The 27,992-nt window shown below is 37.5% G+C and overlaps 7 protein-coding genes across 9 annotated transcripts in view; 6 read left to right on the forward strand and 1 right to left on the reverse strand.

Annotated features, from left to right (window-relative positions):
- The first annotated feature begins 76 nt into the window (after window positions 1-76).
- On the forward strand, window positions 77-2,501 carry LOC149690200 (nose resistant to fluoxetine protein 6-like). Its single transcript, XM_089870489.1, has 7 exons — window positions 77-341; window positions 401-573; window positions 659-779; window positions 837-930; window positions 1,020-1,309; window positions 1,379-1,472; window positions 2,327-2,501. The coding sequence occupies exons 1-7, from the start codon at window positions 77-79 to the stop codon at window positions 2,499-2,501; spliced, it is 1,212 nt and encodes a 403-aa protein (XP_089726615.1).
- Window positions 2,502-2,747: 246 nt separating this feature from the next.
- On the forward strand, window positions 2,748-5,336 carry LOC149690201 (nose resistant to fluoxetine protein 6-like). Its single transcript, XM_089869703.1, has 4 exons — window positions 2,748-3,661; window positions 3,725-3,851; window positions 4,661-4,990; window positions 5,062-5,336. Exons 1-4 carry the CDS (start codon window positions 3,585-3,587, stop codon window positions 5,269-5,271), a joined length of 744 nt encoding a protein of 247 aa, XP_089725829.1. The 5' UTR covers window positions 2,748-3,584; the 3' UTR covers window positions 5,272-5,336.
- Window positions 5,337-5,912: 576 nt separating this feature from the next.
- Window positions 5,913-9,753, forward strand: LOC149690202 (nose resistant to fluoxetine protein 6-like). Its single transcript, XM_089870490.1, has 12 exons — window positions 5,913-6,470; window positions 6,976-7,096; window positions 7,153-7,246; window positions 7,305-7,594; window positions 7,663-7,756; window positions 7,815-7,904; window positions 7,963-8,131; window positions 8,185-8,264; window positions 8,336-8,461; window positions 8,812-8,938; window positions 9,003-9,332; window positions 9,399-9,753. Exons 1-12 carry the CDS (start codon window positions 5,976-5,978, stop codon window positions 9,609-9,611), a joined length of 2,229 nt encoding a protein of 742 aa, XP_089726616.1. The 5' UTR covers window positions 5,913-5,975; the 3' UTR covers window positions 9,612-9,753.
- A 900-nt stretch (window positions 9,754-10,653) lies between these two features.
- Window positions 10,654-13,997, forward strand: LOC149690203 (26S proteasome non-ATPase regulatory subunit 5). The gene is made up of 6 exons (XM_089869704.1): window positions 10,654-10,870; window positions 10,994-11,138; window positions 11,635-11,880; window positions 11,945-12,188; window positions 13,073-13,264; window positions 13,331-13,997. Exons 1-6 carry the CDS (start codon window positions 10,692-10,694, stop codon window positions 13,840-13,842), a joined length of 1,518 nt encoding a protein of 505 aa, XP_089725830.1. The 5' UTR covers window positions 10,654-10,691; the 3' UTR covers window positions 13,843-13,997.
- LOC149690204 (uncharacterized) lies at window positions 13,258-15,659 on the reverse strand. The gene is made up of 2 exons (XM_089869708.1): window positions 14,808-15,659; window positions 13,258-14,154 (listed from the first exon to the last, which is right to left on the reverse strand). Exons 1-2 carry the CDS (start codon window positions 15,198-15,200, stop codon window positions 14,038-14,040), a joined length of 510 nt encoding a protein of 169 aa, XP_089725834.1. The 5' UTR covers window positions 15,201-15,659; the 3' UTR covers window positions 13,258-14,037.
- A 122-nt stretch (window positions 15,660-15,781) lies between these two features.
- LOC149690205 (uncharacterized) lies at window positions 15,782-21,007 on the forward strand. 3 transcript variants are annotated; one of them, XM_089869706.1, is made up of 7 exons: window positions 15,782-15,917; window positions 16,002-16,080; window positions 16,207-16,241; window positions 17,300-17,638; window positions 18,494-18,656; window positions 19,594-19,838; window positions 20,653-21,007. In XM_089869706.1, the coding sequence occupies exons 4-7, from the start codon at window positions 17,306-17,308 to the stop codon at window positions 20,818-20,820; spliced, it is 909 nt and encodes a 302-aa protein (XP_089725832.1). In that variant the 5' UTR covers window positions 15,782-15,917; window positions 16,002-16,080; window positions 16,207-16,241; window positions 17,300-17,305; the 3' UTR covers window positions 20,821-21,007. The 3 variants fall into 3 exon arrangements, with proteins under 3 accessions (XP_089725832.1, XP_089725833.1, XP_089725831.1); XM_089869707.1 differs by lacking the exon at window positions 15,782-15,917 and having other exon boundaries at window positions 16,074-16,134; XM_089869705.1 differs by lacking the exons at window positions 15,782-15,917; window positions 16,002-16,080 and having other exon boundaries at window positions 16,087-16,241.
- Window positions 21,008-27,400: 6,393 nt separating this feature from the next.
- Window positions 27,401-27,992, forward strand: part of SLO2 (slowpoke 2) — a 167,853-nt gene continuing 167,261 nt past the window's right edge. Inside the window, exon 1 of the mRNA XM_089869710.1 lies at window positions 27,401-27,967. Coding sequence (XP_089725836.1) covers window positions 27,915-27,967 — 53 coding nt within the window. The 5' untranslated portion in view covers window positions 27,401-27,914. The remainder of the gene's footprint in view (window positions 27,968-27,992) is intronic.

Consider the following 27,992-nt stretch of genomic DNA (forward strand, 5'->3'; position numbering starts at 1 on the left):
GTTCAAAGGTAATTTAATTTGTTACTTCAAAAAATTATCTTCAGTAGAGAAAGCTGTTGATTGCGGTTAGCCCAAGATGCGTATCAAATTAACGACGGTTTTAATTTTCTTTGTAATACTGACCGTGATTACCGCAAAAGTTGTAAATGGCCCATTGGTCAGCTCAAAGACAAAGTTGACAGAGTCAATTTTTCCCATGATTCTTAAAGACCTGAATCGTGGTACGTTACTGGGTCTGATAATGCAAGGTTATAGACATGAAAATGTCTCATTGGAATGTCAGACTTCCCTCCGTAACCTAAGCGATGGTCTGATGTCTGGTAACATGAATGCAGCCTATTGTAAGTTGAATTAGGCTACTTAATTCTTTGAGTTATGTAACACGTTTTGAGGGTTTTAGTTGTGGATGCCAGCGCCAAAGTCCCAGCTGGAATGGGCATGGGCAGTGTAACTATATTAGGTGCGTTTGACCAATGCCTAGAGTTAGATTACCCGGCCAAAAATGACTCCCTATTTCAAGGGAAGTATTGTAGTGTTTATTTTCGACCTGATCCTGGACACTCTAGTTCAATGGTACGTACACTCTTACAGACTTAAATCCTAATTTGAAGGTCAATATCATATGGCCTGCACATAATAATTCAAAATTTGTTCGAAGGCGAGTCTTATGGACCTAGACCCAAATATGCATGGTGAAATCAAAATGCGTTCGGACGTTTGCCTACCAAGTACTTGCGACGAAAATGACATCGAAGTGGCCATAAAATCCACTTTTAAAAGTACAGTTCCTAATTAAATAAATTTCTATCCAAGTAAATTAAAACGTAATTGTTCAGAAAAATTAATGGGTATGGTCAAAATGGATATCAGAGCTGGCAAATGCGAGACGCGAGACTACAAACCATTAACAAATGGACAAAAGACGGTTCTGTATGTAGAGGTCATGTTTTGACCGGGCTTCGTCAAATTCAGTTAACATATTTTCATCATAACATTTATTGTAATTGTATAACTTTTAGGGTTATTTTTGGTGTTTTGTGCCTATTTATATTATTTGGGACCTTATGGGATGTGTCTATGAGACTACGGGCACGGTACCACAATCAATTACCCGTCTTGGGTCATAACAACGACGCGGGAATCGTGAAAAAAACATTCTTGTGCTTCTCAGTGATGAAAAATGGTGAATATCTTCTTAAAACTAGCATGGGAAGTGATTCTCTAGGCTGCTTGAATGGTATCAAGTTTATGACTACAACGTGGGTTATTTTCATGCATTCCTATGCATTTATGAATGTTGATTTAATGGGTAAGCCTTATGATGTTTTATTATGACTGAACTCTACCTTAATGATAAATCTTTAATTATTTCATGCAGGTAACTTGATGAGTATGGGTGATCTTAGCGGTACCTTTTGGTTTCAAATTGTCAACAATGGTACCATGAATACCGACGCTTTCTTTGTTATGAGGTATGTATGTTCTTTGACGTCATGACAATGTGAAGTTGTTGCGGAGTTGGGTTGCAGTATCACATGGGATATTTAAACACCCTAACCTTGACTATGCCAAAATGTTACACATAACCCATGTTCGGTGTGATAACTCATGCTTTTACTTTTACAGTGGTCTGCTTGTTACTTATATCGCTATGAAGGACTTGAAAAGAGATGGAAAAATCAATTGGTTCCGATATGTGATCCATCGTTATTTTAGGTACATATTCGAGAAGAATAGTCTCAACCACTGTAGCAGCATGGATAGATATAAATACTATCTATGATGGATTCCCAACTAGGTCTAAAAAAATCTGGCCACCAAATATGCGATACACTCGCGGATGTGAAGTGGCTCTAAATTTAGTCGGAATTAGCTAGGTCCCGTGAGGGAAAGGAACTATAGCTCTGCGCAGAATCCTGAGTGGTTAGTTTGAAATTTCGCCCATGTGCAAAGAGAGAAAACAAGAAGGTTGGGAGGGTGGGAAAGTCATATTCATTTTCTCTGCTGAACGGGCGCCTAAGCGAAATGCCTTGTCGAAGGTACGAGATGGGAATACATATCCATGGTAACAGGAATTAAATAAAAGCGACAAAATTAATCTTGATACCCAGCGCCGTCGCCCACCACTATGTAAAGATTAAACAAGACTTAGACTATGGCAAAACCATTAAAGGGATAAGATACATGTTCCTCCTTCATTTCATAGTATCATCGTGGTACATTTAAGATTCCCTTTCTGTTCCATGTTTTCCTGACTGTAGTTAAAAATCGATTTTGGATGCTTCCAAGCCGCTCAAAGAATATAATCTATTTAAATTTTTCATAGATTAACGCCAGCTTTTGCTGCCTCGGCACTTTTCTGTCTACTCTATCCTAAACTTGGTTCTGGTCCAACATACCTCGATTCTGCGTTGACTTATACGTTTGAAAACTGCGAGAAATATTGGTGGTATAATGTTCTGTATATCAATAATTTCCAGGATATGCGGAACATGGTATAAATAGACCTTTGGAAAGGTGCGTGGATAGCCTTGCTAACAATTTTGAATTTTCAGTGTTTGCCGCATACTTGGTACCTCGCAGTTGACATGCAATTTTACCTAATTGCGCCTTTTATCTTAATCTTGCTCTATAAGTAAGTGGTAACAAGATCTTACGAATGTACCGTGAACATACAAATCACACGTTTTCGGTTCCATGATATCTTTGTCCTCCGAATGCGGAGGAGACGATTGACCGTGGAGGGAATACATACAGCTAATGAGAATCATTGTGTAACAATTTTCTCAATATAACTAGGCGGATTTTGTAAGAAGAACTAGACTGATAACTATTAATGACGAATTTTACCCCGCGAATAAGCTATCTCACTGCATGTTGCACTTTGCGCGCGCGCCTGACCTTGCGTTGCACCCATCCAATGAAGTCAGAGGCGTCAGAATTATGAACAGTGCTCAAGCCCGTCCCCCAAAACCCGCATATAAATTAACACGCAATAGGGTGTTTCCGCCAGAGTAAAAAGGGGGAAGAAATGGGGGCGAAAACCGGTTTTCAGGGGATGTCAACATGGCGTCCTAACGTGGCCAGAGCGGGCAGCCGGCAAGGGGAGAGGAAAGGGGGAAGGTAACTGGACGTTTAAGTTTATAAGATATGTTCCATAAGTAAGACACTTCGTAATGTCAGAAAGGTTACTGAGAGCTAGTTTGAGAACGACGCCAGAATTGACTACACTCGGTTTTGCAGGCCATCTTCCTATTTATTCTGTACTAAGCCTTTAACAGCGCCTCACCAGGCGTCGCTTTACCTCGAATCTATGACCTACATCACTTCATGACAAGTTCTCAGTAACCAGTTACAAACTTATGGAACATATCTTATGATGTGTGTATTCCTGAACGTGGTTAACTAGATTTGTGCCTAAGCAAATATTTAGATCAGTCTTTCCGAGTATGGTACCGTCTCGCTTACATTAAATGCCCTTCAGAGCAAGTGAATCGTAATGAAATTAACAATCTTACGATTTGCTATTCCAAAGAAAGCCAATTATTGGTCTCGTTTTGAACTTTGTACTACTTGTGACGTCAATGGCGGTCAGAGCCTTTATCGTTTACACCAACGAATATCCGCCATCGTTTGCGCTTGATCAAGGACTAACCATTGAGTAAATTTGTCGATTTTATATTTGCCAGCGTTATCCTTGTTAACTCTGTAACGTTTTCTAAAGAAAACTACGATCGTACTTTGAGGGAGTGTACGAAATGCCTTATACTCGTATTTCGCCTTATTGCATCGGAATTTTCCTTGGTTATTATTTGGCTGTCAATCAGAACCGGAAGTTGAATCTCAGCAGAGTCAGTAAATCCATTCTGTACTGAGGGAATTCCAAAAGTATATAGTTAGAAACAAAAAGTATCCTTCATTCAAGCTGCCTCATGCCGGCGATGCTGTGTATTAATAGTTCCCACCTTCTTCAACTAAAATTAAGTGTAACGGCTGAGGCAGGGAACTGGTAACGGTGAATGAACGGCTGTACATTTTGATTTATTCAAAGTATATAATTTTGGTAATACTCAGCGATAAGGTTGAGCGAACAGTCCTTCTTTAGTGAGGGAGAAAATTCGTCTTTGACGAGTTCAGTGGCAAGCTTGTGCAAAGAATTCACCACGTTTACTGGTCCATGGGCGGTGAATTATAGAGGATCAGTAAAGCAAGCGTTTTACCCTTGTATGCCGATTAAGAGATATCCTCTAACCAGTTCATCAAGCTCAGTACCAAGCTGGTACAAAGCATTTGCTGCGTTTACTGGTCCATGGACGGTGAATTACAGAGGACCAGTAAAACAAGCTTTAATGCTGGGACTATGTAGATCAAGCGATATCCTCGCTCTAGGTCAACAAAGAAAAACTATAATGGTGGTAGTGGGGTAAGAAGCTAAGGGTTGAAGAGATCATAAAAAGGTTCAAAAATCGCGTGGTATTAACCACTTTGGATGATGACAGGCTTCCCCCCATTGAAACTTTTGTACTGTTTAAAACTAGGAAATTCTGGTCCTCTATAATGACTAGTCACATGCTGTGATCATGAGCATTAGATATCCTTAATATATTTTTCTGTTGATACTTTTAAATCGAAAGTTGTTTAATCGTTGTTCTGTGTGTAGATGTCAAAACTCGCGATCTGGTGCTTGTGCATTGCCGGCAATATGTCAGTACTTTTTGGTAGCTACGAATGGAATAACGGTCACCCATACAGCAACGAAATCAATACTTTATACGCGGCTACTCATAGAACAGTATGGTGTCTTGGTATTGGTTGGCTCATCATAACTTGCTGTACTGGAAATGGTGGCGTTGCTAATTCTTTTTTGTCTTGGAAGTGTTTCGTTCCATTGGCCAAACTTACTTACGTAGCCTATCTAATACACGCTATAATCATGTCGATCCAAACTTCTTTGCTCAGGGAGCGATATATATACACGGATTTTAATCATGTAAGATAACTCATTTTAATTACATTTAAGAATCTCCGATAATGTTTTTTTCTTTGTGTGTGTGAATGTAGATTGAAATTTTTTTCGGTTCTTGGACCTTGAGCTTCGTTTTGTCATTTTTCGTGTCCTTGGCAGTGGAAATGCCTTTTATTGAACTGGACAAGATTCTGTTTCCCAAAAGGAGTTTAAAGAAACCACAACCCTTCGCGTCAGATGACCATGCAAATGGTGTGTCGACTCCTAAAGGTGTGGACCATCTTAGTGTTGAAGCCAAACTTTAATTGAATGTTTATGTTTCCTTTCAATATGTATCATTAAAGCATCACAAAGAGATATTTGTTTTATATTTTCTTACGGCTCTGTACAGGGTTGATATTATAGTTAAAAGGTACAGTCCTAAGGTTGATTTACTCTTGATCCTACATCTCGGCTCCTGTGATGCCCCAAACATTGTGGCTAATATTCTTCACATCAATTTTACCTTGCCAAATTCAGGAGCCAATCGTTCATGAGGGCGTGGCTAAAACTAGCCTTTGCTGAGCTTAAAGGACCAGTCAACTTCACCCCTCCTCTATTATAGGAGCATTGTTTAAACTAAACCACAGCCGAAACTCGCTTTAATTATGGTCCAACGTTAAACTTTGAATCGCATTATGGAATTCTAGGCGAAATTAATCAAGATTTTTTCTTAAGTTTAATTGAACTAATTAGCATTTTATTGAGTCATCTATCATAAATGACTTAAATCAAAGGTTGAAAAAAATAGAAATCTCTATACACTTAATAATGGTCACAAAGTAAGTAATTAACTTACTAAATTAAATAATGCAATCAAAGCAGAGCTCTTAAATTGTTTCTGAACTTTGGATCTGGTGAAACGATATCAGCAATTTATGAAACTGTCCATAAACCAGCTCGAAACTATAAAATGAAACAGTATTTTTTAGGAATTTAACTGGAAGGATATTTGTTTAGGCCTAGCGATATGTATTTAAAAACTATTCTGGTCATTGTTTTTCTTGGAATATTGCCCTTAATTAATTCTCAAAATGTTAAGACCCCTGTTTTCAATTCAGGGATGTTTAAGATGATGTTACCCTTAGCTTTAAAAGAACTAACCCGATCGACCTTATTAGGTTTTATAATGCAGGGCTACAGACACGAAAATGTGTCTCTGGAATGTCAGGTCTCACTCGGTAATTTGAGTGACGGCCTGAACCATGGTAACATCAACGCTGCCTATTGTAAACTAGACTCTAAACGTACGCTCTGCGAGCAGATGAGTGAGAAAAACTATGTATTTTCAGTTGTGGACGCTTGTGCAAAATTACCATCCGGAATAGCTAGTGGATCGGTACTTGCATTGGGTTCATTTGATCAGTGTCTTGGGTTGGATTATCCCGACAAGGATGACTCTATTTTTCGTGGAAAGTATTGCAGCGTTTATGCCCAACTTGACGCAGGCACTAGGGATTTTATAGTATGTTTTCCAGATTTTTCTGGCAACATATCATCTCTTTACTTCAACTTACCATAAGTTCATAAGATACGTTCCATAAGTTTGTCACTGGTTACTGAGAGTTTGTCATGAAGCGACGCCTGGTGAGGCGCTATCAAAGACTTACTGTAGACAAATTAGGAAGATGGACTGCACCTGACTACCTTCAACCTGGTGTAGTCAATTCTCGCTTGTCGTTCACGAACTAGCTCTTAGAAAGTCTCTAGCATTACCAAGTATAGGTAGTGTCATATTTATGGAGCATATCTTATAAACTTATGATCTTACCTAATTCGATTGGGCTTTTGATGCATTTATATTTTAGTCTAGTCTTATAGAAGTCAATATTAAATTGTTGGACAACGTTTCCTCACCTTTTTATTAGTCTGTCCCTTTGAACTTTGGCCTAGCACAAAATTTATTTTATCTAATCGCTCAAATATTGTACGGCTTGAGTCACATAAAAACGTCTACTTTTGTACACAAGGTAAATCTTTTCAAATTGAATCCGGACTTAAGTGGTTCATTGGAGCTTCGTGCAGATGTGTGTCTACCAAGTGCTTGTGACAAAACTGATATTGAAGTGGCCATAAAGTCTTCTATTAGAAGTTGAGTTTCTTGTAATTTCAACACAAATTTAATAGTCATGACTTAATCTCAACAGAAAAATTCATGGGTATGCTGAAAGTTGATATCCGTTCTGGTAATTGCGTCACACGAGATGACCAACCTCTAAACATGACCCAGAAGATTGCATTGTAAGTACTGAAGTGGCATTCGATAAAATCAAAATCCTTTCAAATTAATTGGTTTCAGGGCCATATTCGGAGGTTTAGGGGTATTTCTACTGTGGGGTACTTTATGGGATGTTGCGCTAAGACTACAGACATGGTACCATAAGAGGCCATCTTTAACGTACCCCAAAGATGGTGCCATCGAAAAACGAGCCGTTTTATGCTTCTCCTTGTTGAAAAACTGTGAGAACTTCGTTGACACTACTGTCAAAGGAGGTGATCATTTAACCTGCGTGAACGGTATTAAATTTATCACCATTCTGTGGGTGATTTTCGCAAATTGTTATGGGAATATGAATAGCGATTTATTCGGTAGGTATCTCACAGGTCACTGTCATTTTTTGGTGATAATCCAATCAAATTTACCTTCAATTTTAAAGGGAACCTAAAGGAAATGGGCGAACTACCTGGTACCTTTTGGTTTCAAATTATCATGAATAGTTCAATGGTTATTGATGGTTTCTTCATGATTAGGTAGGTCTAAATAGTTATATAAACATTTTAAGTTTACTTCAAAATTATTTTTCAATAGTGGAATGCTTGTGACATACATTGTCTTGAAGGAGTTCCAACGAGAGGGTAAAATCAATTGGTTTCGATACGTTGCACATCGTTATTTTAGGTAAACTATACGTAAACCTGACCCTAGTACGATGGGTATTAAATGTTTATCAATTCAGGTTGACACCAGCTTATGCCGCGGTTATACTTTTTTGTCTGCTTTATCCTCAATTCTCTTCTGGTCCCACATACCATGACTCTAGGATAGCGCCAACAATAAAATCCTGTGAGGATACCTGGTGGTGGAATTTACTGTATATTCATAACTTCCGTGATTCACGCAAAATGGTATTTATCTCAAGAAACAGTGTGAAACATATTTTAAATACACATATTTTCAGTGCTTACCACATACTTGGTACTTTTCGGTAGACATGCAGTTTTATTTGTTCGCTCCTTTTATTTTACTAGCCCTCTACAAGTAAGTTAAGCAATATTGACAAGTTCTTAAGTGCAAAAGCGTGTATAATCAAAAATTGAAACTTTTGCAAGAACACCCATTTTTGGAATTATATTCAACTTTGTACTTCTCGTGTCTTCGGTTGTTGCAAGAGCCTACATTGTCTACAAGAACGAATATCCACCTACCGTTAGGAATGACCAGGGATGCCTCACTGAGTGCTTGTTTAAACTATAGTAGCAGGAACACATACTGCTAATGGAACTCATTGTGCCCCATGTCTCTCACGTTAATTTCTATGCAGGATTTGTACTCATAATTCAGAAGTATTTGTTAGTGTGATTTCATAGGTTGGTAACAACTCGAGTCTCTTGCAAGGTGCAGCGAGATAGATTATTCGCGAGGTAAAATTCGTCATACATAATGATTAGTCTAGCACTTCCCACAAAATCCACCTAGATACGTTGAGAAAACGGCTACAGAATGGTTTATGTTAGCTGTATGTGTTCCTGATAGAGCCTATGGCGTTATTAAACAAAATTTAGTTTACAAACTATTTTATGCGAAGACTAAACCGCTTGCACATCAAAGAAGTCTACCAAGCTCCATATTGTCGAGTGGCTTCCTACAATATCGGAATCTTCGTTGGATATTATTTGTTCATATGCAAGAACAGGAAGTTGAACCTCAGTAGAGTTGGTATCTTGTTGAGAAATTGTGCACGATAACTTTTTAGATTGATAACTGTCCACTGCGCAGATGACTAAGTTCGTGATATGGTGTTTGTGTCTCGCCATCAACCTCTCTGTCCTCTTTGGTACCTACGAATGGAACAAAGGAAACCATCCCAACAACGAAACGGCAGCTCTTTACGCGGCAACCCACCGAGTAGCTTGGACACTCGGTGTAGCGTGGGTTGTGATCGCGTGCGTTACTGGGAATGGCGGTATCGTCAATTCCATTTTATCTTGGAAGTTTTTCGTTCCTTTGTCCAAGCTCACGTACTTGGTCTATATGGTTCACTTGGTCATTATTACCATATACAGTGGTATGATTAGAGAGAGGATTATCTACACGCATTTTACTTCCGTAAGGTTTTAACTTGAAGATTGTATTATGAAATTGTATTTTATAACAGCGTACTGTCTTACTTAGATGATACTGTTTTCTGGTTTTGTGATTGTCAGTTTTGGATTTTCATTTTTGATTGCCTTAGCTGTGGAAATTCCATTTATAGAGTTGGAAAAGGTTTTGTTTCCAAAACGAAGTGTAAAGAGAGCATCCACAATAATTGTATTAGATAACTCTATCAGTAATGTAATGGTAGCTAACATTACAAACAATCAAAATATCGACAAGTTTCAATAATTAGCCTAAATGCTATTTTTCATAAATCGCCTTGAATCGACATTTTCGTGTTTTTACTGGAGGGATCAAGGGGACTTTAAATCATACATAATTTCTTTCCATTTCGAGAAAATAAAATAATTCTTTTTTTTTATAATTTATATGAGCGACTTGACATAACAACTCTTCGAAAAGGGGGAGGTGACCTTCTTAGTCCCATATAAAATTATTTTGAGTACTAGTACACTTTTCTCGAGTAGAAGAATAATTAATTATATCCAGACTTGGAGGATTGATACCCCTATACCAGGCTATTTGGTACTGAGCTTTGCCCGCCAAGTAGTCTGGAAGGTAAGTTCTTTCAGTTCGTAAAAAGGTCCCAAAAATTAATTTAAAAAAATGTATTTATAAAGGATAATCATAGCTAATAATATCTAATAATATCACGGTATTTAAGATTAAAATATTCTCTTTTAATAAAAAAATGTATTTCTTTATTTAGTTTGTGAAAATTACATGTTCTTTCAGTAAACATCTAAAGAAACGGTTTTCCATCCTAACAACCTCGTTCTCGGGAAAAACAGTGGAAATTCTTAGCCCATTAAAATTTGTTAATGATAGAAATTTTCTTATAGAGTGCTGTCAGAAGCGCCGGTGTGACGTCACCCATGCTGTTTTCCCATAAAGAAAAAACGGTTACTGTCATGGCCGCCCATTGCTAAAGGCAGACTCGTGACGTTTAACCTTGGATCTGACGTCACAACTGACAGCACTCTATTAATTTCAGTACCTAGAGTCCTAGACTCAACACTCAGAAGCAGGGCCGGAAATAAGCACAGGACACTGGACGTTGTCCAATAAAATATTAAAATATCCCAAACAAAGGGGGTCACTGGACATCTTCATAGCTTGACTATGAAGATGTGACACTATTTATGCACACGCCAGTGGACAATTTTCCATTCACATAGGGGTGGTCACTGGTCTCATGTCTTATAAGAAGTTAGAACTGTTTCTTATTTCCGGCCCTGCTCAGAAGTTACACATTGTGACGTCATCCATACAAAGCTGTCTGCTTTACTAAACAACACTAGCTTGAAAATGGTGAAAGAGTTGCTTGCCGCTCGTTTGTCTGATTTATTAAAATCTCCAACGATTCAAGAAAGTTTATGTGAAGAAATTGCTGATTTAGTTTACGCTACTAATAATATTCAAGTAGCCGAAACCCTTCAAAATAGCGTTGATGCTGTAAAGCTATTTAAACGACTGTTTGCAGCAAGGTAAGCCAAGGCCTAAGTAATTTGTCAAGTCATGTCATTGGTTACCTGCGTTTACCTTACCAAATACCCGGCAATTTACCGGGCTTACACCTTATTTTATCAGTTATTTTAATTTGAATTTAGCTTTACTAGCGAAGTTATTACTGACTTAATTCGTAAACTACTGCGATGCCCGGCACCTGTGGTCTTACTATCAGATTTCCAAAGCATAATCATGCAAGGTTTAAACCACAACAACCCAAAGGTTCGAGAGATAACATTGCAAGAGGTACCCCATTAATTCTTAGTATTACCATGGATAAAGAATGCGCGTGCGGAAATTTGTTTTCACGCTATAGAGCTATTTCAGAGGGGGTAATGGCTACGTCACCAATGCTATTTGCCCATAGAGAAACCCTCACAAAATGGCCGCCCTCTACACTCAAAGGCAGGCCCAATTTTTGTAGCAGACGAAATTTTTCCCCCACTGAAATAGCTCTATAGGATCGGCAACTCCCTATCTCGAACGACAGAATATTCAGTATATACTCTGTTACAACATCGGTTGTCAGCACGCGCAAGGCTAGGTTACATAGAGACCTAGCTTTACGCGTGCTGACAACCGATGTTGTAACAGAGTATATACAGAATACGCTGTCGTTCGAGATAGGGAGTTGCCGATCCTGTAGAGTGAAAACAAATTTCCTCACGCGCATTCTTTATCCATGGTATTACTGTTGAGTGGTGACTTGTATGAAATTAGTTACGAATCTTGCATTTTGTAGCTTGATCGTTGCACCAAGAATGAACTAGACTTGTCAGAATTTATTCATCACCCTGACATAGTTAGTAACGCTGTAAAACTTCTCGGAGACCCAAATTTATCTGTAGCAAAATTTAGTATCGAAATAACGACATCCTTGGGCAAATCCCCGGAAGGAATTTCAACCCTACTAAGCACTCCTATTAAAAATGTAATTGATGACATATTATCTCGAGGAAATGATACAAAAAGAATGAGAGTTTATGATGTAAGTCTTTTATTCCAACTTAAATTTTAGTTTAAGCTCTCTATTAATAATCCGAATTACGTAGGCATTAATTACAATTTCGTGCGAACAACCTACGGCTCTACCTTTAATCGCTGCGGAATATTCCATGCAACTTTTATCAGAACTTGAATCTGATGATATTTTACTCAAATTAAACTGCGTTGAAATATTAACTAAGTTAGCCTTGACTAATCATGGTTTAGTATTTCTTGAACACCAAGGAATTGTTGAAAAATTTAGAAATCTTCTCTTAGAATCCTCAGGATTTGAATCATTCCTTTATCCGAGTAAGTTTATACTTAGTTAATAATCCACCTTATTCCCCTGGATTCGTGGAGGGGAGTAACAGGAAGAAAATCGTCTGTCGTCTGCTACAGTACATATTGTTGGTCTTTGCAGCAGACGTCAGACAAATTTGGGAAGAAAATCGTCTGTCGTCTGCTACAGTACATATTGTTGGTCTTTGTAACAGACGACAGGCGAATTTGGGAAGCAGACTTAGAAATAGCACACGTCCACTGGTCCAAAACCAGTTTATTAATTGCTTGGACTAGTTTTTTAATTCAAAAAGTGGGGGTTACTGGTCCTCGGGACCAGTTTATTAATTGCAAATCTATAGGAGAACAAAGGCGGGGACCACTCCGGAGACCAGTTTATTATTTAGGACACTAGGGGGTCACTGGTCCCGAGGACTAGTTTAAAAATTATCCTTATTTCTAAGTCTGTTGGGAAGAAAATCATCTGTCGTCTGCTACAGTACATATTGTTGGTCTTTGTAGCAGACGACAGACGAATTTGGGAAGAAAATTGTCTGTCGTCTGCTACACTACATATTGTTGGTGTTTGTAGCAGACGACAGACGAATTTGGGAAGAAAATCGTCTGTCGTCTTCTACAGTACATATTGTTGGTTTTTATAGCAGACGAATTTGGGAAGAAAATCGTCTGTCGTCTGCTACAGTACATATTGTTGGTCTTTGTAGCAGACGAATTTGGGAAGAAAATCGTCTGTCGTCTGCTACAGTACATAATTGGTCACATTGTTAGTCTTTGTAGCAGACGACAGACTAATTTCTTCCCGTTACTCCCCTCCACGAATCCCGAGATAGGGAATAAAGTGGATTACACTTAGATTAAATAAGTTAAAAAAAAATATATAAATTATATTTTAGGTCTAATAAAGTTCTTTGGGAATCTCGGATTACAAAACCCCAATTTACTATCGAGCGAATACCCCGATGTTTTACAGTTCATATTAAAAGGTGTTGATTCTGACGATACGGCTGTTAAATTTGTCGCTATTGAAACTGTCGGAACAATTGGAATGAAAAAGGAGGGGAAAATAATGTTAGATAAATTTAGAGGTAAATCTTTATTCTTGCAAAAAGTAAAAAACACCTAATTAATAATTATAATATTAATTACGCTAGGCACTGCCTTAAATGACTGTCTAAGCTCTATCGGACAACAAGCCGAACGTGGCAGTACAGAAACAAAACCTAGAGCTATTAAAGCCATCGCTGATTTACTGTATTTAGACAAAGAGGTCGCGACCCCTGAAATCGATACCATAGTTGAAAAATGGTTTAAAAAATTCACTTATCGGGGAACGCTACAAATGTTATTATCGTTAGCGAGAATGCCATTTCTTGAAATTCGTTGCGAAGCCTTAACTGCCATTAAAAATATTGCTACACGAGAATGGGGGCAAAGGTTACTATCATCCAGTCCAGGATTTATCGAATATCTTTTGGATCGTTCGACGGAAAGCGATAAAAAAGGGAAAGAAGTGAAATACGCTATTGCTGTTGCGATACTTCAATCTAACACCTCTAGTTCTGTCTTTGATAATGAAATGATACAGAAATTAACAGATTTCTGTAAAGATGGACCGTTTTACGTTGGTTCTGTAACTGAAATTTCGTTCGAACAAGCTTCATAAAGCTTCATAAAGCACGTGCTTCGTTTAAATATCTCTAAATTTTGCTACCAATGTTTAATTATTGTTAATTAAGATCACTTTAAGCGCGAATGTCGGGTAAGTTAAGTATATATATATTGCTCTAAAAAGTTCTTAAATAAATGTTAAATATTGCATATATTATTGTTATTATTATTGAGATTCAATTTTTTTCTTCTAGCATAATTTAGCCACTTTTTTCACAAGTAACAATGATTGTAGTTGAAGTTCCTCAGCTACCAGTCGTGCTTTTTTAAGGGCGTCAGCCAGCACCACCAGTTGTTCCTCTTCGGACTGTAAGTATAGAATTGTAAGGTCGGAGTTTCAGTCTAATTTCAGAGCATTTATCTGAAATTGGGGGATTAAAGCAAGTAGTCCACTTAGCCTTTCGAAACCGTTCCGTTAGTGAGTAGGCCAATTTGGTCTAAAATTAGGGAAAGGATTCATCTCACGCTTTACTGTGTGCATTGTGATGGGAGGGTCTTTAAGTCTCGGGGTTTAGGTTATTTCCCTGAGGGATCTTATCTGAAATGGTGTCTTGTTCGTGGGTATTGTATTTGGAAGTGTCTTTCATGAGTAGGCCAATTTGGTCTAAAATTAGCTTAAAGGGGGGAGGCAGGATTAACTTTACTATGTGTATTGTGATGGGAGGGTCTTTAAGTCTTTAGGTTATTTCCTTGAGGGATCTTATCTGAAATGGTGTCTTGTTTGTGGGTATTGTATTTGGGAGTATCCTTGGTGAATAGGCCAATTTGGTCTAAAATTATTTTATGGAGGGGGGGGGGCTGGATTTATGTCACACTTTAGTGTTTTTATGTTTATGGGAGAGTTTATTTCCATGAGGGATCTGTACTTTATAGGTCACGTTTTTTAAAAATTCTACTCTTAGGTATAGGATTAAATATACTTGGTTAATCATGAAGTGATTGATACAAATTAAAACATACTAAGCTCTCAATTTGGGATGAATTTGAATTGACAGTATGTTCATAAGAATCCTCCGCTTCGCTGTCATTTGGGGAAATATTTTTGGCATTGAAAAATTTATCCACTTCTCCTTGCAAGGCTAATATGCTCGAAAATTCACGCGATTTGTCAAGGCTTGGAAACAAAAATTTTGACAAGTTACTGTGTTCCCAATAGTTTGTGTTAAGCCTTGGTATAATATCAGGATCGCTTTTAAAATGAACGCGAACTTTATCTATAAAATTTTGAGCCGCTGCGTGTCTTTCAAGTAATTTATAATATAAGATTCTCAACTGTTCATATTCGTCTTGTAAATCCTTTATAGCTTTTAATTTTGGGTCATTAACATCATTTAAATTTAAATTATTTTCCATTTTTAAGCCTAAACGTCAAATCAAATCAATAACAACCGGCACTAGAATATATAGCAGACGACAAGATTATTTCATTAGGAGCAGGACATAAGAATGTTATATGCATTACAGCGAAATTTGAAATGTCCAATAAGTCAAAAACTAGAAATAGTGTTTGATCAATTACCGCAAATCATTCATTAAACATAAAGAACAAACAGAAACTACTAGTAACTAATCTCTATTAAAACGTTAAAATTTCCGATTCAAATGCATTTTTTTGTCGTCGACAATATTATCATAACAAATATGCTAATACGGCGGAAACATCTACATTTACATTCAAACTTCCCTTTACATTTTTACTTTGAAATTTATTTGCATTTACTTTCCTGTTTAAACTTTGATAAGCTGCATAAATCAAAGAAAAAAATCGAACCAAAAATTAACGTTAATGATAATTTATATCAACTATTTAAACCAGTTCCAATCTTGAAGATAATTCTGTATTACGATCTTAGCTAAACGTTTCATATTACTGATAACAGGGACAAGGTCACAAAAATCGCGTATTAAGTCGGTTAAAAATTAATAAATTATATTAATGCTAGTCGGGTGGCACTGGCAGCTTCGTCGCAAAGGATTGTGTATTGTTTTCTACAACCGCGAGGAAGCAAGCGTCCTCTTTTTTTAATACCGTGATAAATTCTTGCATATTATCGCGCTCAAAACACACATGTACGTGCAGCTATTATTTTGTGTAGCTGTATTATTGTAGGGGCTCCCAGAACGAACTTCTAATCGTCCGAGTTTGTTTCGCAGATAGACAACGCAAAAGTTCCAAAGGTTTTTTCGGAATTTTTGTTACGTTGCTAAGCCCGTCAAGCTTGCCTAGACCAATGTAAGTGCTCAGACCCGTCAGTTGTTAGTTGATTTTGTTTGCTATTAGTTGTCTGTAGGTGCTAAAATTCTCGCAACATTTTAGGCATACAGTGTTGAAATTCCAAACTTGTTTACTATTTTTCAGATTTGGGTATCATAACGTACGTTTTTAAAAATCAAGTACGTACTGAAAACTATTTATTTGTTCCACTTTTAACAGGTGTCAGAGTATTCTATGTTGTTTTGTGTTTTGGATATAAACGAGAAGGGTTTATGTGGGTGTTTTTCGAGTAGAGGTTGAAAGTACTAAACACGTTTTCCTCTGTAGCCTTACTAGTCTTAGTTTTAGCTAACAGCACAAGCTGAAGTAAATTTATATGCAGGGTGTTTCAAAAGGGTAATAGGAGCGAAGTAGTACCGTGAGTTCTATGGACGATTTTAAGTCGGAATGTTCTTTGACATTTTGGACTTCCGGGACAATGTTTAATTAAATTAGCATTGTCTTTCAGTTTCTTACATAGATTTAAGGAGTCGTCCGTAAAACACTCCAATCATAAAGCCCAAGTAAATGGTGACCCTAGAACATTTTCGATTTAAAATCGCCCATAAAACTCAATGTGGTTCGATTTTACCACCCTTAATATCATCAGGTATAGATTTAATTTTAGAAGTAGGAATGGAGAACAGAGTAATCTGGGTGCGCGTCTAAGTTCTGGGAAGGGGTGTATGAAAGAAGAGGCGGGTCATAGCGACAAAGGTAAAAAGGAATTACGTGTTTTCAGCAACGTCATCAAAACGTAATTTAAGTGAGCCAATAAGATAATTTAAACTTTTGGTTACGTGTTGGAGGAAGGGCTCTATACTGGGCTATGTGTCGGACTGAAGTAAATACTAACCGTTCTCCATTCCTACTTCTAAAATTACATCTATGTAAGAACGTTATTGGAGAAGCGTACTATTAAATGGGTAGAAGTGTGTGAACGCTGGTAATGTAAAGCTAATTACTCCACATGTATGGTTAATTCCATGTTTAAGGGACCAATGTATGGGAGCCTATATCTCCGAAACTAAATGTTGTAGACCCTATGTTCTTCGACACTTTACACCCAGTTTGACTCAAAGAACACACTTTAATTTATAGAAAACTTATCAGAAACACCCTGTACAGTCTTTCGAAGGAGGGTTTGACGTCGTGATTTTTTTAATAAGTGACTATTAAATTTTCTTCGCTCTAACAGTACAGAATGACAAAGGTATTAAGTACCGTATCAGATCTCCTTACAAAAATTCCGAAGTTCATATTCCACCCGGAATTATGGTTGGGTCGAGCTTACACCACTCCAGTTACTGGTGTTAGATCCATGGAATACCAACACATCGAGGGAAGCTGCAAGGATTTGAAGCTCAAGAAGGAGAATTGGCGGCAAAGAGTACGTTTGGCGACCGCTTATAGAACGCTCGACGCGTATGGCCTGAATGAAGGAGTTTGCAATCATTTGACAGCGATAGCTCCTTCCAGAGATGTCGAAGGTCAAGACGTTATGTTGGTCATACCTTATGGTCTTCACTGGACTGAGGTAAGTATCTTTTGAACTGTTGATATTGGATTAGTTTAAAAATTCAAAGCCTTGATATAGAACCATCAAGAATTGATATGTAGTTTATTTGGTTTAATGAAACGTTTGCCTGGTTTATCTTGGTAGAGCAAATATTTTGCGATCAAATGTTTACATATAATTAAAAACAAAGAGTTGGGCTACTTAAATTAATGAACAATTCCCCATCTACACACCATGCACAATGCTTAACAGCGGAACAAGTACCAAGAACAGATGTGAGTCCTGAGATACTTCTGGAGTATAATGCCGTGATATCGGGTTTCCCTTCACTATATTATCGGTTACCTTCATCTTGGAAAGCTCATAACGAGATATGCCAAAATATAAGCTCATTGAAACTTAATTAAACAAACACCGCGTTCTTCAAAGGTTCATAAAAAGTGTCGTGTCACTTGTTCATAAGTACTTGCACATGCACCTGCGTGTTATTTCGTTTAGATTTACCATGTAAGTTCACGAGATATGTTCCATAAGTTTGTCACTGGTTACTGAGAGCTTGTCACGAAGTGACGTGGGTAAAACGTCATAGATTCTCGTAAAGCGACGCATGGTGAGGTACTGTCAAAGGCTTAATATAGACTAAAAAGGAAGATGGACTGCAAAAGCGAGTGTAGTCAATTCTCGCTTGTTGTTCTCGAACTAGCTCGAGCTGTAAGTCTCTAGCATTACTAAGTGTGTCATACTTATGGAACATATCTTATAAATTTATGATTTACGTATAGAAAGCTCTGGAAAATAATTATTTTTTTTTTTGATGCCACTATCTCTTTATTTGTCAAAAAGTCGAAAGGGTTTATTTTTAATTTTGTTTAGGTAACTCCGTATAACTTGGTGGGCCTAAACTCGGACAATCAGGTCGTGGAGGGGAAAGGAGAAGTTGAAATAACAGCCGTCTGTATACACCGCGGAGTTTACCAAGCTAGACCAGACGTCAAATCTGTTATGCACACCCACATGCCTTACGCTACAACTCTGTGTACGTTACTGCGTTATTATATTTGCCCTGTCTGGATCTCTTTCAAAAACCCCGATCATATGACACATCTCTAACAAAAAGGGAAAATTAGCTTTTTTCCAAGTTTCTTTTGGTCCCATCTGCTAGAGAAAGACCGTATCCTTAAAATCAGAAGTATATAATACTTCTCTTCGAGAAAAGTGTACTAGCACAAAGCGGGGTAATTGTAACATGATTCATCCCAATATCAGACATTTGGAGCAAGGTTACTAAACCGAATCACATACGCGATAAATAGTTCCCTCGTCATTATACTCTATTAGCGCTTAACAATTTGCCAAGGCGCATGCGCTTGTGGTTTTTTTTTTTCCCACGACAAGACAATCAAGGTTTGTTGGTTGATTGCTGAGGATTTAGTACCAAACAGTTATAGAATTCACCACACGGTGCGATGCCCATCTGAAGTTTGATGATTGGGAAAGCAAACGAAAAGGTGCATGAGCCAGGGAAGAATCATGTTACATAACTGAAGTATTAAGAGGATACACAGTGTCATCCTTCTTCTATTATCCCCTTCTGATCTGAAGGCTTCTCTAGATTTTCTTATACTTGAAATAGCAGCCAGAAATTCAAAAAAAAACTTCCTTGCAAAGTAATTGATTTAATTGGCATGTAGTACGGTTTCTCTTATCGAAGGACCTTATGGTTTCTGGTCTTTAAATGTATCGGCAAAGTCTGATAAGACTTCATGTGTATGAAGTCGGATCAGACCTTTGGTATCGGCTCATCCACATTTGGTATCGGCATGTTTTAAAATGTCGTCCAGAAAAGTACCCAAAACACATTTAAACTTTATAACCGGCCAACCAAAGTCACCTTTTTAATTTTGCTACCTTTCGTTTTTGTGGCCATCATTTAGATTAGGGACCACGTCTAAACAAGAATCTGCTTTTTGCAGCTTGTTTAAAAGATCCGACTTTATATATGGTGCACCAAAATTCGTGTCGTTTCTTAAATCGAACGGCGTACGATAAAAACTACAGCGGTCTGGTTCAAGCAAGCGACGAAGGCCGAAGAATTGGTCAAGTTCTTGGTAAAAATGACGTAATGTTCATGGGTAATCACGGTGCCATGACGGTTGGTAGGACAGTGGCTATTGCTTTTGACCATATGTACTATTTGGAAAGAGCCGCACAAATACAGGTAAAACGATTTATACATTACTTTAGAATTATAATTGTAAAGAAACTCTGAAACCTCAGATTTATTTAAAAGGGTAGTAGCGTAAAAATCAATAATTAAAACTAGCGGTTTAAATACCCTTTGGCGATATCTCGAATAGAATGATACTGTTATGACCTCGCACTGTTGCAATAGTTCGATATTAGATGTATTTGCAACATCTTGGACGCACTGTTGCATGCACTATGGAGCAAACGTTATAACAGAGTTCAACCATGGATATGTATAAATATAACGGTATTATGGATTACCAACACGGTATAAAAACAGGGCAACAAATTGCGTTACACCCGCGGATGTAAGATTCATTAAAATTAAGTTAGAAGTAGCTAAGTCAAGCGGGGGAACATTATCATGCCGGAGAATCCTGAGTGGTGGGTTGAGATTTTGCCCATGCGTAGAGAGAAAAAATACGAATTTCACTCTCACTCTCAAGGTTATGGCGGGTGGGGGGGGGAGTCATATTTTATGCTGCTAAACGGGCGCCTTAGAGGCGAAATGCCTTCGGGAATTAACGTATGAAATGGAAATCCGCAATACGTTAGCATTTATACATATCCATGGTTCAACTGCGAGATGTGCTTTTTTTCTTTCTCGAAACTTTTTAGATTTTAATATTTTACAAACTCATTTTCACAGTTCAACGCATTTAAAAATGTCAAAACCATACGATATATTAAATTAAATTGTACTATTTCTTTAATTAATCTGAGCTTAAAACCTAGGAGACCTCAATGTCTAACAACCAAGGCCAACTAAAATACTAACGTTGTAGGTCCTGGCGTATTCAACTGGCAAGGAACTAGAACTATTACCGCCAGATGTTGCCAAGGAAACGGAAGAATCGTTCTGGAGAGAGATTGAGATATATACTGAAGCCCATTTAGAGGCTGCAATGAGGAAACTAGCCTTAAAGAATCCTGAATTCCAAGTATCATTATAAGCGTTTTAATTTGTTTCGTAATCACATATACACGCTTTAATGCAAAAACCCTTGGATAAAAACTTATTCGAGAATGATGCTAATGGGAGGTTTCGCACCAATCAGTCTAAATACGTTTTGTGCCTGATGAGTTTATCACTGTTAAATCGTGCAAGACCTATTATCGTAATAAATATTATGTAATTTACGCACGTGGTCTATTAGTACTCGTCTTTGTCGACATTATTCTTATCATTAGCGTAATGGTGTTGACAACGCTAAGAGAATTTTAAGTACCTAATTGTGGTTGCTTCATCAAACTGAAATAACTTCAATGAAAAAGTCTATGATGCACACACACATAGAACGATGAACTCTAATGTAACATCAGGGAGAAATGAGGTAAGATGGAGAGGGAAGTGATGATGGGCCATGTGCAGCACTGAAAATCTCCCAGTGTACCTTGCGTACGCTCCTACCCTTCGGTATTCGATTGTTAAGTGCTGCCGCGTAGTACCATTGTATTTATATGAGAACTAGATTCTATTTTTAAGACAGAGGGGACATCCTTTACGATTTCGTGCTGTATGACCTTACCTAAACGCTAATGATGCTGGGAGAACTTAGGTGTCGTAGGGGGGGGGAAGGTACATAGGCAACGTTATAGGTATAAAAATTGCCACTCCATTCCTCTCGCCATCAAAGGTAGGATCTTCTTCCGAGATGGGGTAGGCTTAAAGATAACCGGGGGGGGGGGGTGACGTTAGAGACGGTTTTGTAATATCTCTCACTACTTCCAATATAGGGTGTCACTGAAATTCCCAAACGGAGGTTGTGCAGTTGAGATCCAAGGTATTAAAAATGCTGGCATTTTGTCGACAATAGGGTAGACTCTTTTCAAAAGGGGGGTGGGGCTGTTTTTTCGTCTGCTTGAAATGAGACGGAAGATCCGGAATGTGGATCCGAAGACCTTAGATAGGGCTTAAATGTTACCAGTCCACCAACCTTTTTTGAAAAGGGTCTATTTTAGACATCAAGTGGTTGCCTAGTGGTTACTGGTTTCTAGTCGAAATGTAGGGTTTTTATTTAAAATAACAGTACGTCATCATGAACTACGGGGGGGGGGTATGAAAGAAGAGGTTGGTCATAGTGACAGAAGTAGAAAGGATTAACGTATTTTTCGCCTTCCCCGTCAGCAACGTCATCAAAACGTAGTTTAAGTGAGCCAATAAGATAATTTAAAATTTTCGTTACGTGTTGGAGGGAAGGGCTCTATACTGGGCTATGAGTCGGACTGAAGTAAATACTAACCGTTCTCCATTCCTGCTTCTAAAATTACATCTATCCCTGTTTGCATATAAGCCCCTAAAAGAAAGGTTTTAAGGTCACGGTGACGTCAGGGAAGCATACGGACCTGTCATACTTCCGTTTCATAAAATAGAGTTATTTATATCGAAAAAAACTTTTACTTCCGATTTATATAATGTTGCTAATATCATAAGTAACATAATAAACATAAGTATGACAATTAGCCAAAACTAACTAAAAACCTATTTTCGGACCTTTTACGTCATCATAAGTTCGCGCCCAGCACAGAGACCCCTAGCGGTGGAAAATGAAGCGACTTCCGCCTCATATTGAAAATCCGGTTCAGAGTTTTAAAGAGACGCCATTGAAATTTGAGTCGACGGTCCTAAGCCTTGGTTATATAGTTGATTTGTATTGACTTTTTACCGAGTTTAGCGCGACCACATTACGAAGTTGAAAATTGCACTGGGTAGGTTTAGTTACCGAATATTTAGACTTCAAAAGGCTTATCATTTTTGGTGCTGAAATATCCGACTTTCAAAGTGAAACATACAAACACCGCGACCCCGCGAGCTTGTACAATAAATAGCAGACGAGCTATTTCCGACACAAATACGTTCAAGGAGAAGGTTTATTGTGATTGGCTAAAATTGTAGAACTATGTCATTCGCCAAAGAGTAAAGACCAGCATGAAATACTCGACGGGGTTGCAAGTCCTGGCCTGATGTAAGTGAGAGTGTCAGTGTTGATTATAGGTTTCATTTTGAAATTTGCATTATTACAATAGGAAGAGTCATACTTATGTTTATTATGTTACTTATGCTAATATTAACAAACTATACGCTCTTTTACCTCCAAGTGTGTCGATCGATTTTTAAATTTATTTGGCACATATCCGGGTATTGGATATTCATTTTCGAATTTCCGTTAAAGTATAATAAGGCTTTTTCTAAGCCGTAGAATAGAAGAGCTTATAGGATAAGGGCAGCAGACCATTGTTACCCATTTAATTCTCTTATTAAATCTAATTTTCCAAGAAATTTCTGGATTTTATCACTAGAACATCTTTTTGGTGTTCTATTATTAGAAACAGGAATACATACATAACTAATAGGAATTATTGTGTTGTCATTTTCTCAACTTATCTAGGCATATTTTTTGGGAAGAACTTAAAATTACAAGCACTTTTTTTTAGATTTACAAGCACTTTTTTTAAGATTTACAAGCACCTTTTTTAGATTTACAAGCACTTTTTTTAGATTTACAAGCACTTTTTTTAGATTTTCAAGCACTTTTTTTTACATTTACAAGCACTTTTTTTAGATTTACAAGCACTTTTTTTAGATTTACAAGCACTTTTATTTAGATTTACAAGCACTTTTATTTAGATTTACAAGCACTTTTTTTAGATTTACAAGCACTTTTTTTAGATTTACAAGCACTTTTTTTAGATTTACAAGCACTTTTATTAGATTAACAAGCACTTTTTTTTAGATTAACAAGCACTTTTTTTAGATTTACAAGCACTTTTTTTAGATTTACAAGCACTTGTTTTAGATTTACAAGCACTTTTTTTTAGATTTACAAGCACCTTTTTTTTAGATTTACAAGCACCTTTTTTTAGATTTACAAGCACCTTTTTTTTAGATTTACAAGCACCTTTTTTTTAGATTTACAAGCACCTCTTTTTTTAGATTTACAAGCACCTCTTTTTTTAGATTTACAAGCACCTTGTTTTTAGATTTACAAGCACCTTTTTTTTAGATTTGCAAGCTCTTTTTTTAGATTTACATTACAGGGAGCCCACCGGTCCTATAATTCCTATATTTTTGAACCTGTCCTATATTATCCTATAATTTCATGAAAGGTCCTATAATATCCTATATTTTTGACTTAGTCGAAGTTTTCGTATAGTTTAGCATCAAATTTATCAAAATTTAGCTTTTTTTATTGAGATCACATTTGAATAGACACCGAAATTGTGGAGCTCGCTTAGGATTTTTTATATATTATATTATGTTATATTTTAATTAAGTTCTTCTGAGTTTTCAAAGTAAAATCCAATTTGTTATTTTTTATTTTTTGGGATTTTTCTACATAGTTTAACCCCAAAATTGTATTATATTAGAGCATTTTTAGTCCTATATTTTCCTATAAAAACACATTTTTTCTCCTATAAAATCCTATAATTCCGGAAAAAAATTCCTATTTTTTATAAGGAATTTAAATTTAAGAGTGGGCTCCCTGGAACTAGACTAATCATAATGTATGACGAGTTTTACCTCGCCGCGAATAATTTATCTTGCTTCTTGTTTAACTTTACTCACGCTCCTGACTTCAGGTTGCTACCAACCAATGAAATCACAGTTAGAATTGCGATGCATGTCGAATAGTAATCAAGCCCGGCCCACAAAACCCTCTTAGATATCAGCATGGGAGATATGAAGGCGCAATGATTCCTAATGGCTGTATGTATTCATGTGAAAGAATGAGACTTAGGCTATATCGAGTTTTACCCTTACTTACAGCGTTGGCAAGACGGAGAGACCAACAATAATTAGAAGTTCAACCGCTCTAATCTGACTTAATTCTGACCCGTTTTTCTCGGTAATTACTAAACCGATTCAAATGAAATTTTGAACATTACGAAAAAGTATCATGTCGGTACGAAATCGAGTGTTAGGTATTCGGTCTACAAAATGTTATTGATTAAATATCAGGAAAGTGTCAGGCCAATTGAAATAAAAACGGCAGTGTAAGACAACCCTTTTATAAAATGTGTCATGGTACTAAAGGTCAAAGCTTGGTTAAGATATAAGGACTGACCGACGGTACTGAGTTACCAAATGATCCCTTTCAAAAGTCGGGGTGAAAATAGGGCTTGGGACAAAGATATGATTTCAAACTGTGGACTGGTGACTATGAAACCCTGTCTAACGTCTTTGGGTCCACATACCCATCAATGTATATCAACCAGACGACACTGCAACCCACCATATAATAAATCGAGGGGCTAACCACAAAGCCACTCTCACACCGATTCCAAACTACTTGTACTCAATTTGGCAGTACGTTCATAATATATATTCCATAAGTTTGTCACTGGTAACTGAGAGTTTGTCATGAAGCAACGTAGGTGAAACGTCACAGATTCGAGGTAAATCGACGCCTGGTGAGGCGTTTTCCAAGGATTAGTACAGACTAAATTGAAAGATGGACTGAAAAATAAACCGAGTGTAGTCAATTCTCGTTTGTCGTTCTCGAACTAGCTCTCAGTAAGTCTCTATAGCATTAGTAGAAGTATAGGAAGTGTCATACTTATGGAAAAAATCCTCTAAACTTATGGCACTATCAAGGCTAGGCCTTAAAGATTACGTAGAGTGAATGACCCCTAGTAATAAATAAATAAAATCTTGCATTCTGTTCCTTCAGATGTTAGGAACGTGAAACTACATGAAAGCCACTTTCAATCAAATAGATGTTAGACTTATCGCCAAAAAAATCTGTTTTATTGACTTCATATTGGACAACTAAGAGAGGACTTATATATCTTTTGCCAATATCAATAAAAAAAATCTAGGTTGCCAACATAAACCTTTCCATCAAAAAATGTTTGAGGCACTTTTTATTTAGCCAGGGTTCGTAGACTATCTGGTTTGCAAACTGAGCAAAAACTATCTTATCATTTTCAACATAGGTTAATAAGATATGTTCCATAAGCATGACCAATCTATACTTCGTAATGCTAGAGAATTACAGCTCGAGCTAGTTCGACAACGACAAGCGAGAATTGACTACACTTGGTTTTGCAGTCCAACCTCCTATTTAGTCTGCATTACTAAGCCTTTGACAAAGCCTCACCAGCCGTCGCTTTACGAGGATCTTTGACGTTTTACCTACGTCACTTCATTACAAGCTCTTAGTAACCAGAGACAAACTTATGGAACATATCTTATGAACTTATGTTTTCAGTGTTCGAGTCCATTAGATATTGCTATAAATAAAATAGATTTTACCCTACCATGTGATTAACAGAATTGGTACATTTTAGGCTAAGTACCTTTAACATTTTGAATTAATTCTTTTTGTGGTAGTAATGATGGAATTAGTTACGTTGTAGCTTATCCTACATAAGTGTGGAAGGTTGCCATGGCAGCCATTTCAAATGCAATTAGTTTTTTTCTGAAACAATTGGAAGCGCTGATTTTTAGCTTAATGTTATTTTTTTAGTATAATGGCAAGGAGCAACGCTGATATTGAATTGGTATGCTACTATATTTTTGACAGTCATATTTTGTGGTTCGTGTTAGGCGTACAGTCTGTACTAGTACCAATGTTATTACTCGTAATCTTTGAACTTGACTCGAAGGTTGATGGTTCAGCTTCATTGTTCTGTTACCACGTTTAGGAGAAATTCGGTAACAGGTTACGATAAAACGAAACCGGCGTATCGTCGTCGGACGCTTTTTTGCCCCAATAATTTGAGTCCTCTTCAACTCTCTTTAAAATTTATAATGCTAGAGAAACTAGCACTGGAATAGAAAGTAATATCTTTGAACGAATGTCATGGGCTCTCTGGTTCCATTTTCATTTCCAGCTGCCTGTGATTGGTTGCCCTTTAGTACGTGTTGGATCTGTTGTGACGTCATACCCAGAAATGAAGGGGAAACATTTCTCTTCGTAACAGCCGCCTTGAATTCCAGCTCTATTTTCTATGCCACCGCGTTTTAAGTATAGCAATGCCGCTTTCCATTGGCTCCTAGCAATCTGCCACCATGGAGCAATATTAATGGAGACATAGATATATTAAATGCAATTTTACTGGAACTTTAGGTCTCTCTCCCATAAATCTACTCCATGGAAAACGGCATTAGCGTACGTGAAATCTAAGAATGATTAGCCATTATATGTCCAGCCCCTCCGTCCAGGACTCACATTCATTTTTGTGATTATAAATGAAGTAAGACTTCCGGGACTTATTGAAAGGGAGGAATCAGCAATTATATGAGGAAAGGGCGTTTCAACAAACTTGTCTAAATCTAACCATAAGCTGAATGAACAGCATACGAACTCTAAAAGATTCTTTAGACCCACCATGAAAGGGGGCAAGTATAATATTTTACGTCATAATCTTATTCCGAAACCTTAAGCTTCGGATAAAGTTCCGGTTCATTAAAAAAAGTACCAAGCGAAGGTAAAAACTGACCCCGATCCTACCCTCCCCCCAGTCGATAAAAAATATCCTTTTAAGAAGCCACGTTGCAGTAAAAACGTCAAAAAAGAGGTCGAGGAAGGATTGTAGATGGTAGACTATAGCTCGGAACATAAACATAGCGGGTGTGTCTTTAGTTCAGTCTCCAGGGCGAAAAGCTATGCATGGATTTTATTGGAAAGAAAAAGGAGAATGTAAGTCTATTTTGATAGCGAGAGAGAATGGGGTGCGAGGTAGGATAAGGCTTAGGCTAAACGGGGTGCTGAATGGGGGTAAAACGAATTACCTTCCCCCTTCGCGACGACCACCTATCAACTAATCTGTCCCCTGACGACGAACTCGCGCGATACGGAACAGTGACTTTATCGAAAACTCTCTATGGTGCCTTCGCGCGGACGTGTGGAACGTCGGATTCGCTTTCAACTGGACAACCTCGTGTAAACTTCTTTCTGCCCAAGTCAAGTAAAACGTTTCTCACTGCAGACGTTCGGTATACTTGGAACTACGTTAATTTGCGCTTATTGACTGTGTGTGATAGCTAGCGGTCAAGCGCCGTTTTCAACATTACTTCCAAAGTGTGTTTGTCAACGATCGCATGGATTATGTCAGACAGGGCAACGAGGAATCGGAACTGGCACCTCTCATGGGGTAAGTTGCTAATTAGATAATTAAT

Source organism: Phalangium opilio, unplaced genomic scaffold (assembly GCF_054372755.1).
Source record: "Phalangium opilio isolate 3A_F unplaced genomic scaffold, DU_Popi_V2 ptg000031l_1, whole genome shotgun sequence".
Lineage (NCBI taxonomy): Eukaryota > Metazoa > Arthropoda > Arachnida > Opiliones > Phalangiidae > Phalangium > Phalangium opilio.

Coding starts and splice junctions, on each gene's coding strand:
- LOC149690201 (XM_089869703.1), top strand. CDS start 3,585: ATGGCGGTCAGAGCCTTTATCGTTTACACCAACGAATATCCGCCATCG. Junction 3,852..4,660: donor GGAAGTTGAATCTCAGCAGA/GTCAGTAAATCC, acceptor TTCTGTGTGTAG/ATGTCAAAACTCGCGATCTG. Junction 4,991..5,061: donor TATACACGGATTTTAATCAT/GTAAGATAACTC, acceptor GTGTGAATGTAG/ATTGAAATTTTTTTCGGTTC.
- LOC149690204 (XM_089869708.1), bottom strand. CDS start 15,200: ATGGAAAATAATTTAAATTTAAATGATGTTAATGACCCAAAATTAAAA. Junction 14,155..14,807: donor CATCCCAAATTGAGAGCTTA/GTATGTTTTAAT, acceptor CTATACTTACAG/TCCGAAGAGGAACAACTGGT.
- LOC149690205 (XM_089869706.1), top strand. CDS start 17,306: ATGACAAAGGTATTAAGTACCGTATCAGATCTCCTTACAAAAATTCCG. Junction 18,657..19,593: donor GCCTTACGCTACAACTCTGT/GTACGTTACTGC, acceptor TGCTTTTTGCAG/CTTGTTTAAAAGATCCGACT. Junction 19,839..20,652: donor AAAGAGCCGCACAAATACAG/GTAAAACGATTT, acceptor CTAACGTTGTAG/GTCCTGGCGTATTCAACTGG.
- LOC149690203 (XM_089869704.1), top strand. CDS start 10,692: ATGGTGAAAGAGTTGCTTGCCGCTCGTTTGTCTGATTTATTAAAATCT. Junction 11,139..11,634: donor GAGAGATAACATTGCAAGAG/GTACCCCATTAA, acceptor TGCATTTTGTAG/CTTGATCGTTGCACCAAGAA. Junction 12,189..13,072: donor TGAATCATTCCTTTATCCGA/GTAAGTTTATAC, acceptor ATTATATTTTAG/GTCTAATAAAGTTCTTTGGG.
- LOC149690202 (XM_089870490.1), top strand. CDS start 5,976: ATGTATTTAAAAACTATTCTGGTCATTGTTTTTCTTGGAATATTGCCC. Junction 6,471..6,975: donor CAGGCACTAGGGATTTTATA/GTATGTTTTCCA, acceptor TTTGTACACAAG/GTAAATCTTTTCAAATTGAA. Junction 7,097..7,152: donor CATAAAGTCTTCTATTAGAA/GTTGAGTTTCTT, acceptor TAATCTCAACAG/AAAAATTCATGGGTATGCTG.
- LOC149690200 (XM_089870489.1), top strand. CDS start 77: ATGCGTATCAAATTAACGACGGTTTTAATTTTCTTTGTAATACTGACC. Junction 342..400: donor TAACATGAATGCAGCCTATT/GTAAGTTGAATT, acceptor TGAGGGTTTTAG/TTGTGGATGCCAGCGCCAAA. Junction 1,310..1,378: donor TATGAATGTTGATTTAATGG/GTAAGCCTTATG, acceptor TATTTCATGCAG/GTAACTTGATGAGTATGGGT.